Here is an 11,038-nt window from a genome sequence, read left to right on the forward strand (position 1 = left end):
AGCCCGTGTGCACAGAAATGGGTTCGCATACCGCTCCGAGCCCGCACATGGCCGTATGGACGGGATCGGGAGGCGGCCTGCACAACTAGGATATCTTTTATTTTTTTAGCTCTCCAAACTGGATTCTATTGATGCGAGGGTCTGTACATCTTAGACAAAAGGGGAACATTAAGGACAGAGTCTGGGCAGCAAGGAATGGAATCAAAACCAGGAACCAAATGTTAAAAATGCCATTTTCTTTGTTTATTAAAACATAACCTATTCCACGTGAACTAGCATTGGAAGACCCCATCACCTCAGGGCTGCCTTTTCCAGCAGTACAGCCCCATAAATACATGTGGGACTTGGGGAGGAATTGTAAATACTCCATATACAAAACTGTGCATCCTAATATGACAAGCTGCCAGTGTGCAGACAAGTTTGGTAGTGTGTGGGTAAGTATGGCCATCACCAGACACCTGACCTAGCCCTGAGACAGACCCACCATACAGGGTGAACATCCATTACCTGAAATGGCCAAAGGCACTAAAGCTTTTTCTTTCCCACTTAGGAAAAGAAAATTCAAGGTACACGTGCTGGAAGGCCATGGTCTCATTTACCAGCCTCACCCTCTTCCCTGAGAGTGCCCCCATCAGTAGGCAAATGGGGGAAATGATCCTGTGGCACTCCACAGCCCATCAGCAGGGAGACGATTACCCCATTATCAAGTTGCACTGGGCCCTGGGTGCAAGACCCGACACTCTTCATGGGGTCAGGACTGGGACCCCAATGCTGCCCCAACTTGGTCATGAGTGAAAACAAGAAGAGCAGGCAGCAGTGTGTCCCTGCTCTTGATTGTCCTTCTACCTGAATCCAGCTCCAAGGCCAGCACCAATTCATACAGAGAGAGAGGCTGGTGCAATCCGCCTGAGGAGCTGGTTTAGGGCCAGAAGCTTCTCTTCTAGAGCAAAATTCTTCTTTTCAGCACTTTTCTGCCTTTGCTCAGTCACCTGCAGAGCCTTCATCAGCTGCGCATTCTCCACATACAGGTCTTTGAGCAGGAGGTCACACTTAGCTTTCCTGTCAAACTGGAGCACAGAAGCAAGGGGTTTTACCTCAGCCACCATTCTGTGTCAAGAAGCCAGTCAAACATGCTCCCCACCTCTTCCCCCCTGCTAGTTGCCCTGCAGTGAGGCAACAATTCACTGGGGTGCTTGTCTTGTGTGTCAAAAGTAATATTCATAGATCAGACTGAACCAAAAGTAACTGGAGCCACCTGTGATACCAGGGGAGATGCAAAGAAAACATCTGGAAGAAAACGGCCCATGAAAAGGAAAAGCAGCACTTGCAAGCTGCCCAGCTGCTGCAATCAGGACCAGATTCTGGGACAGGGCACCAGAGGGCCTGGTAACACAAACTCCACTAATGTTCCTCCCCAGACACCCTGCACTAAGGGTGGATGTTTCTCCCCTGCTATGGGCAGGTGGAGTGCTGAAAGACCAAAATAAACCTGCCATCCAGAGCCAGGATAGGAGGCTCATTCCAACACCTGTGACTACCACCATTGCTTAAAGGGTTGGAGCAGCAGGCACAGTTCATGAACACTAGGGTCCTTGGCATTGCAGCCCACCCCAAAGTGGCCTTCCCAAGCCTCTACAGACCAGTTCTATAGCATGCAAGGTGCACAGGCAAGGATAACTTTGCCTGTGTTGGTTCCTGGGGAGAGCTGCAAGATTGAATACAGCCACATCTCCAAACCCACCCAAGTGTGGGCTGAAGAGGGAAGGGGAGGGGAGACTCCTGCAGGGAAGATTCTGCCACAAGTTGATCTCAGAGGGGGAAAGTCCTGGGCCATTAGTGAGAATACCTCACGGGGGACTGCCTGGTCACTAAATGGCTGCTCCTGCCTGCCCCAGAAAGTCAGTCAGCTAGTGCAAGATGCAGAGTGAGCAACATGGTCCTCTCACTGACCTGCTGCTTGAGCTGGGCCACCTTTTCCTGCAGCATTGCCTCTGCATTCCTCAGATCCTGCTCCAGCCCCTCCATCCTCTCCTCTGTCACCCTGAGCATCTTCTCATGTTCCTCCTAGGACATGCAGTGACAAAGGCAGATCTTAACTCTGTAACACTGAGCGCTCCCAGGCCTTGCTTAGGAACTGCTGCCCCAGCTCTGCACCAAGGGAGTATCTCATTGCCATCTCCCCCTGCCTCCTAGATAAGACCTTTTGTGACTGCAGGTGGTGATGCCCCCCCATCTCTGGTGCTCCCTCACCCTTACACTGGTCAGTGTGGGAGACCAGAGCTGGATTTCCCTGTTGTGGGGCTCACAAGCAGAGGAGCTGCCTTTGCATACATTGTACATATACAGTGCCTTGCGTAAGTGGGCCCTGATGGAGGGTCCTTCAGCTCTTCATTCAGTTTTGAGGGATGTTCAGTTACATCTATGATGTTCCTCTACATATTTTTACCCTTTATTTCTGTTGGAGACCACTGAGAAGCTCCAAGGATCTTAGCCTTCAGTGTAGACCCTTTAAAGAAACGGCAGGAAACATACACATGTGTCTTATAAAGCAACTGCTTTTGAGTGGAGAATGTTTCCCCCAGGATGAGAAACAGGACCTTGGGGGAGCTGTTCTTAAGTATCCCTTGGTTTCACTGGCTCTGCCTGCCAGGCTTTTTCTCTGGTTACTCTGCTGCTCCTTCAGTGCTCCGCTCATTTGATTCAACCAAGAAGGTTTATAATGAGGATTGCAGCCATTGGCCTGCAAGAGGGCTCAAACTGGTGCCAAAACACAGGGACCCACTTGTTTAGCAGCTTGGAACATCATGTCTGCATCTCCCCAAAGAACCCCGCACTGAATAGAGAAACCGTTTTTGCTGCCTAGCACAAGCCAATCTGAGAAGGGAGCCTCAGCCGAATCATTTCCATTCTGGTTTGGAAGAAGTACCCAGTCCCATGCTGGAGTTTGTTTCCCTGCAGTCTGGAACAATGGAAAGGGCACCCTGGATCTAGGTTGGGGATGCCGCATGCAGGGAGTCGTCAGACTTTGCACTGGCACAATGGACTGAAGATTGGAGTTAGACTTCTCACATCAATCGTGCTTTCCAGGTAATGCTGCCACCTTCCCTGGCTCTCAGACAGAGCGTTTCAGGCAAATACAGCATTCTTGGTACAGAGCCAAGTGTGAACTGCCAGGTGCAACCTGCCCCATGTCATGGCAACCAAGATTACTGAGTCCCAGACTCTACTGGGCCCCACTGCCTCCAGTAGTGGAAACCCCTCTCTGCAATCCCTCCTCACCTGATGTATGGCCAGTTGCCTGCTCGCCTGCTCAGCCTGGAAGCTGAGGTTTTCTTTCAGCTGCTGAAGCTTCTGCTGCTCTTCAGCCAATCTATTATGGAGCTGGGTGAGATGCTCCTTAGGCACAACATTGCCCATCTGGCCCTTCAACTGCTGCAGCTCCTGCAGGTGCTGAGAATGGGCCAGGTGCAGTCGTGTGTTGGCTTCTAACAACTGCAGCACAATAGAAACAGTGTGATAACCAGGTACCACCTCTGGCTGAAAACAGCAGCCTCAAGGGAAACAGTGCAGCTTTGTGGGGGGCACCTGCTTCATGCTGAGCACCCCAGAGAAAGCTCAGTGACCATGCTGGGTTCCCTGGGCAACAAGGCACATTTTAAAGTACCAGGATAAACTGCATTGATCAAGAAGATTAGGGGACACTTTTTCCAGCTCTGCAAAGGTCAGCAAACAGAAGGACTAGCAAGGGCTCCTGGGGTGCCCATTGGGTATTTCAGTGATATTATGCAGGCCACTGAAAGGGCATGAGTCATTTTCCTGAGTAAGATGTCAACTCCCAGAACCCAAGGAAACCGGTCCCATCACAAGCTGCTGCAAAGAATATGGTATCTCCAGGAAGGTGCTATTTAGCCCACAGGGAGGAGGAGACCAGATTGCTCACACCTCCTCCTTCCAAGGAAAGTAACAGATAGCAGTGCACAACTACAGGATCAATCCCTTGGGCCTGAAAGTGAGAGGCAGTGACAGCAAGACCTGCCAAGGCCAGAAAGGGGTCCACTTTAGAACTCTGTGACTGGTTAAATGCCTCTTAGCCTGTGCCATGTGAAAAAGGGAGTCCAGGTGCATGCTAGGAGCTGTGCACTCTAATTGAGCTATTCTGAGATTCACTAAGATTCCTTTATTCATGAGCCAAGACAGGCTGTGTGCACCCTGCTGGGGAGCTTCCAAGGGAAGAACAGCTAATGGCTACCTCAGAGTTTACCCCACAGTGGACAGGACAGGGGGAAGGAATACCAGGCTATTCCTGTCTGTGGGCTGTGTGCTTGTCTTTGCTTTTTCTCCCTAGTCTCCCACTCTGAGGTCTAACTCATCCAAATCCTAAACAACCTTTGGCTGGGATGTTTTTGGGGCTCAAGGTATCTCATACTATCTATGATCCTGTCTCTGCTTGTACCACCAATATTCTTTTTGCTGTTTCTTGCCACCAAGAGGCGAAGGGGAGAAGCCTTCCCATCATCTAGAGTAGTGGTGCTCAACCTCTGGCCTGCACTGATCCCCATGGATCCAGAAATTTGGCAGAGGGGAATGGTGCCAGGATTGTAATTCTCCTGCTGCCAAATTTCCAGAGCAGTGGGGAGCCCTCTGGGCCAGATAACATGGCTCTACCCCAGCACACAGGATCGTGCCAGCATTTGGCTGCATACAGGTGCATGGGGTTGGGTTGGCACATGGCACATCTGCAAATTGACCCCAGGCATCAACTCTGCTCTTTCAGTTGCTGGCAGGGAGCCGCCATGGCCAAGTAGCTAGATCCTTGCACCAAGGTCCCCCTCCCCACATCTGAGAACAGGCCAGCCACAGACCATACCTGATCCTGGCTTTCCTCAAGCTCCTTCCTCAACTGTGCTGTCATAAGCCGCAGCATCTGGCGCTCCCGAGTCATGTGCTCCAGCTCAGCCTCCAGCTCTTGCACCTGGTTGACCTGTCAGGAGAAGCATATGCACAAAGAGAGGGAGCCTGTTAGGAGGAAGGGAGGGAGTCCTACAGCACTCAGGTGTCAGCAAAGAGCCTGCAGAATGACAGATCCATCAGCCTGTTGCTTGGTGAGGTCACTTAACAGACCTGCTCAGCAGGCTTCTAAGGCATTCAGCACCTTGGCCTAGCAGTGAATAACTCCCCCTTGACTAACAGGAATAGAATGGCTTGGCCCTTTGTTTCCCAGTCCACAGGCACAGCATAACACAGCACATGGTCACAATAAATCCAATGAGCACATGTGTAGCTCATAATGGTCATACTTCCTTCGTATCACATGCACACCTCATGCATGAATGTGGCTGGGGCTTTTCACTCCTCCCTAGCATGTGGCACAACCTGGTGGCACCCTGTGGACATGATACACCCACCCCCCCAAACACACACACACACACACACACACACACACACACACACACACACCCACCCAGGGTGCCTAGGGCTTGCCACCACAGCAAGGATGTTACCTTCTCCCTGGAGCTTCGGAGATCCTGCTCAAGCAGCTCCCTCTCCCTCTGCCACACCAACTGCTGCTGCCAATGCTCCTGCTCACATTTAGCAAATGCCTCCTGCAGTCGCTTGCCAACAGTGGCTTCATCCTCTTTCTGGCTAGTCACCTCAGCCAGCCTCTGGTTTAGTAGCTGGATCATCTGGTGGTTGGCCTCATTCTGGTGGTGGGAAGCAGAGAGCTCGCTGCTCAGCTGACAGGTTCCAGCATTTAACTGGGAGATGTCCTTCTTGTACCTCTCATTCTGAGGGGAGAGACATGGGGAAACAGTCAGGCAGAGAGAATGATGGGGAAGCTTAGGGCGGATCTAGAGAAATCTTCATGTGTCTGCATACAGACAAAAATCATCCCACATTTATTTGTATGTCGCATACCCATGAAAAAGACAAAAGACATTCAGCTTGTTTTGCGAAAGTAGAATGAAGGAAAGATTTTCAAGAGTAGTCTCTGCCACAGCACCAATTCAGTTAGGGCACACCCACTGCCAGAAGGAGTAGAAGCAGAGTCTCATCCTCAGCATCATTGCCCCTTGCCCTGCTGCTCAGCCAATGCAGCTACAGGTTTAACCCTGTCACAGCTGCTACCAAATTGCCTCCATTCTGTTGGGAGGCAGTGCCTGTGAGAGGGTTAAACTCAGTTTGTCCTGGAGCATGAGGGGTAGGGGGAAGTGATGCTGATGCAGGTCTCTGGTTCTGCTTCATATGAGGTTCAGCCCAGGGGGAGCCAGTGCCAAGCACAGTGCCCCCGCTGCCATTTCAGCACAGAAATCAGTTTCGTCACTCAAGACGCTCCAATTTTGGATGGCTAATTTTGGCTGGAAAGGTGCCTGTGCTATACAAATAAATATTATACCTCACCCCCGACAAGACAAGCACTATCTGTTATAACTTCTCTACCTGCTAGCTGGGGACAGTTTGCCCAGCTATATTAGGAGAGGAAGGCCACAGTGGAGCACTGTGTCTAGTTTTGGACACCATACTAAGTTCAGAGGGGAGTGACATGAAAGACAGGTCATTTAGAAAGCATGGCCTATGGAGAAAGGTAGAGGGGACTGGGATTGTTTGTATGTCTTCCAAGACATAAAAAGGCTGTTAGAAAGAGGGCAGGGATCAATTGTTCTCCATGGACAACAGTGGAGTGACAAGGAGAAAATAACTGAATGTACAGTAAAAATGGATAAAAAGGAAAATCTTTCCAAGCAGGCATTCAGGAGAGGGAGCTAAAGATAACAGTGACAGTATCAGAGAGGAAGACCAAGTTATCGTTAGGTACACGTGCACACGCAGCACATTTTTACATTATTGGTTAGTAGTTACGTAGCCTTCTACCCACATAGTGGGTTTAAACCCAGAAGTCCCCAAATTAAAAAAGTGGTCCAAAATTTTTAAGAGCAATTTTAGAAGTTTCAAACTGAGGCATCTGAAGGGGGACCTGATTTATGCAGCCACATTTTCAACAAAGCAGGATCCTTCATCCTCATGCAGATGTGCATGTATAGTGAAGATGAGAAAAGCTTTAGGGTGCCCAACCCAGAGTTGGGAAAAGTTTTTCTACAAGTGCCAAGATGTTCAAACACTGCCCCAGGGCCTTGATTGCTGAATTCCAGTTTCAACACATGGGAAATAAGGGTCTTAATCCCCTCACCTATGCTGAAGCCTCAGCCTGGCTGAACTGCATGCCAGGAGTCTTGCAACAAGCTTTGCTCATGGGAGTTTGCACATAATATCCAGGAGGCTCCTTTCCTGGCTCCTTCTGCATGGCTGAATCTTTTGGTGTGGCAGCTAACAGCATGTCAGCTAATGTTAATGGGTTCTTACCAATTCAGTTAGCTCTTGTACTGAAGAGTACACCTCCTCTTTTTCCCTTTGCAATTCCTCAATGCATTTCCTGTTGGGAGCAGGGAAGAAATATCAGCTTTAGAGAAGAATGACAAGTCACAGAACTCATTTGTAAATACATCTTTTCCTGGTGCTGAAACCCCCCTGCCCAACACTAGCTTAGATTAAAAGAAAAAGGGCAAAAAAACCCCACACTCAACATATTTAGGTACTAGCTCAGGGGTGGCACTATAACATTACACTGGCAATATAGGCCAAGGTTTTCAAAACTGACTAGCAGGTTGGGTGCTGACAGTGACAAGTCTTAAAGGTTCCTGTTCCCCAGGATGTGTTGAGCACTCACCCTTTGAACAGTCAGGCTCCCTGGTGGAGGGAGGAGGCAATCCTGACTTCCTCTCAAATCTTCTTCTTTGATCCTGCAGCCATTTACTGGTGCTGTGATTCTGTCAGTGGGGTTGGGCCAGAAGTCCAAATCCCCTGCTCCAGACACTAAATCCTGGCCCAAGGCAGTCTACAGCATATAGCCAGATGGAGCTTAATAGCTGAGCTTTCAGAACTACAGAGAGCAACCAAAACCCTGAAGCCAATGCAATCTCCCAGGGGCAGCCTGCCACCACAGTGGGTGCTGTCCAGCACCTGCATTCCACTGTGTTGGCACCAAGCTGCCTGATTCGAATGGATTTCTTTCCAGCCAATGTCCTCCAGGTTCTTCTATTTCCTACCCAAGCTTTAGTTCTAAATCATTCAAAGAACGTTTTTTGCAATGTTTGCTGGGGGTTTTCTTACCTGTGCTTATCACTGGCTTCCTCTGCAGCCTGCACTTCTTGCTGGAGTCTCCCCAGTTTATTTTTCAGCAGGGCATTATTTTCCAAGACTTGATGCAGCTCAGCCCTGTATATGAAGACATGGCTATTCAGGGGCCTGCTATGGCCAAGGGCCTTGCTTACTTTTTGCATAGCCTATCTTGTTAACAAGGGGCAAAGAACACTGCAGACATGTGAATGATATTCACCCATCAGCTCCTGCAGAACACTATGGGAGCAGGTTACAGCCTTGCTCATTGAGGCACGCACCAGTTTGGCCCTGAATGCATGGCCCTGGTCCAGGATATTCAGGGGTTAAAAAAAAACAAAAAAAAACCATGGTAAAAACAAAACAAAACAAAAAACCAACAACAGAGTGGCACACACAGCAGCAGTGTGTGCTGCCCAAAGCCAGAGCCTGGCCGGCTGGAGCTGCACTATACTGCCAGCCAGGCTTTGCACAGCAGGATTGCCACTGCTGTTGCCCCAGGAGGCCCCTCAAGATTACAGGTAAGGCTGCTGGAGCCAGCTCAGTGCCCCAACCTTCCCTACCCCACCTGGGGTAACTTGCCACGTGCCAGAGTGCACATGTAATGGGTATTCCCCGGCGACAAGGCATACTGCTGCTACTTGTCTCGAAGGAACCAAACATCCACGCACATCTGGGCATGGCCTGTGTGTTTATCTTGTGAAATCATATGTAGGTGTCCGTACACCTAACAGTGCTGATGCTGAGTGGCACCTCCCAATACCCTTAAAAAGACTGTACAGCACCCTGGGTTGAGAAATCACTAGACTAGGCGCTGTAATTCTATGAAGATGGTGTCCATGTGAGAGAGTGCATGGATAACAGGACAGCAAGACCTGTCTTAGGTCCCCTCTACATGTCGCAGATATTGTGCAATTAACTGGTTAAATTGTGAAATTACCTTAAGAGCAGCTACATGTACAAAGTAGCTAATCACACTAGAAAAAAGCTTCAACTAGCTATAAAGTTAGACCTCAAAAATGTGTACTAACTTTATAGCTGGTTGCCATTGAGCTTTAATTTGCACATGAAGCAGGGTTTCCCCTGTGGCCAGAAGCCTTCTCAGCAGATCGGGCTCCCAGCCACAGTGGTGCACCTTACCCAGAGTGGAAGCCATAGGGACTGTGCCCACCTGAGCCATGGGGATTGTGGCTGCTCTGATCCCCAAGGATGTGGGTGTGGGGGCAGGGTATGTGAAACCCCCAGCTCACCCAGGGCTCTCAGCCTGGTTCCTTACCAGCAATGGGGACTGAGAGACCTTGCAACTGATGGGGCTCCCAGCCCCAGCTACCTCATGTAGCTGGGACCAACAGCCCTGCAACTGATGGGGCTCCTGGTCTGGATTTGAGCTTCATGCATAGCTGGGGCCAAGAGCCCCATCACTTGCAGGGCTCTCGGTTCCAGCTGCAAGTGGGCCCCATGGCTGGGAGCCCCCTCAGCTGGGAACTCCCTCAGTCAAGGGGGCTCCCAGGCATGGGAATCTGCTTCTTGCCAGTGCAGGGGGGAGCCCAGGATCAGGCTCTCCCCTGCACTGGCAATATGGCACAATTGGATCTAATGCGAGATCCCACAGTCGTGCCTCCTGCTCTGTATGTGGCATGGCAGGAGACACGGTTGTGTGGATCATGAATTAGATCCAATTGTGCCTTTACCTGCAGGTGTAGGAGGGGGCCTTAAGTAACAGAGGGACCTCCCTATTCTCATGCTTAAGTGACCACTCTACTTTATCCTCCAGGACATGAACGATCACTGGCAAAAGTCTTCACATGTATCACGAGGAGCAAATTAAGTCACTTGAGAAAATAGCCTTAAGAAGCCATGGCAGCACCTTACTATTAGCACCATGATGGAGCTCCTACTGATATCAGGACTGAGACTCACAGTGACTACCATATACAGTGAGAACTTGCCTCCCAGAGAGCCTACAATATCAACAGACAACCTTGTCTTCCATTTGAAGGTCTCAAAGCACTCTGCTAATAAGCATCTCTCCAGTCCCCATGGCAGGGGTTTATCATTTTAGTGGGAAGACCATGTTACAGATGATGCAATGAACTAAGACTTGGGAGATGTGGGTCTAGTTTTCTGCTCTGCCACCTACTCCCTCAGTGACCTCAGGCAAGACACTTCCTCTCCAATATATAAAATGGGAAAGCTGATTTACACACCTCCTCCCACAACCTTAGCAGGCAAGACAAAGAACTAAGTACTCCCTGCTTTGCCTCTGGGCGATGCCAGAGCAATGGGGCACCAGATACAGATGGGACATTCTAGCTGTAGCAGTAATGGAAATCTGGGTATTGCTACCACCATCTAGGGGGAAGAATACAACTCAGGACTGAGGGACCCAGCTCCAAGTTTCGACCCTGAGATTACACTTCAGCCTCAGGGCCCCAATGGGCTCTTGCTTGCCTGCTCTTTTCTAGAACAGACCCCCAAGTTCAAGAACTGGCTTTGTATAAAAAGGAGCCAGGCAGGAAGTTAGGATCAAAAGGACTAACACAGCATTGTGTTAGTCCTTTTGATCCTAACTTCCACAGCACAACATAGAAAGCTGATCTCAATGAACTCAGGCGATTAGTCAAGGACGCACTGCAGAGTAGGAGTTTTGAAGTGATGGGAGCCCAAGAAGGGTGGCTGTGCCTTAAGGAAACGATCCTTCAGGCACAAAGCAGGACGATCCCCGTGCGAGGTAAAAGAGGGAAAGGGGCCAGGAGGCTTCCCTGGCTGACCGCAGAAATCCAGGGCAGCCTAAGGGCCAAAAGGGGAGCACATAAAAAGTGGAAACAGGGAGAGATCACCAAAGATGAATATACCTCCTCTGCTC

At 50.0% G+C, this 11,038-nt stretch overlaps 1 protein-coding gene across 1 annotated transcript in view; it reads right to left on the reverse strand.

Annotated features, from left to right (window-relative positions):
- Positions 1-208: 208 nt before the first annotated feature.
- NINL (ninein like) overlaps positions 209-11,038 on the reverse strand; it is a 64,565-nt gene continuing 53,735 nt past the window's right edge. Inside the window, 7 exon segments of the mRNA XM_025209286.1 lie at positions 209-1,067; positions 1,951-2,064; positions 3,280-3,492; positions 4,868-4,981; positions 5,502-5,786; positions 7,360-7,429; positions 8,167-8,271. Of these exon segments, the coding sequence (XP_025065071.1) occupies positions 876-1,067; positions 1,951-2,064; positions 3,280-3,492; positions 4,868-4,981; positions 5,502-5,786; positions 7,360-7,429; positions 8,167-8,271 (1,093 nt within the window). The 3' untranslated portion in view covers positions 209-875.

This window comes from Alligator sinensis, unplaced genomic scaffold, assembly GCF_000455745.1.
Source record: "Alligator sinensis unplaced genomic scaffold, ASM45574v1 scaffold239_2, whole genome shotgun sequence".
Taxonomy (NCBI): domain Eukaryota; kingdom Metazoa; phylum Chordata; order Crocodylia; family Alligatoridae; genus Alligator; species Alligator sinensis.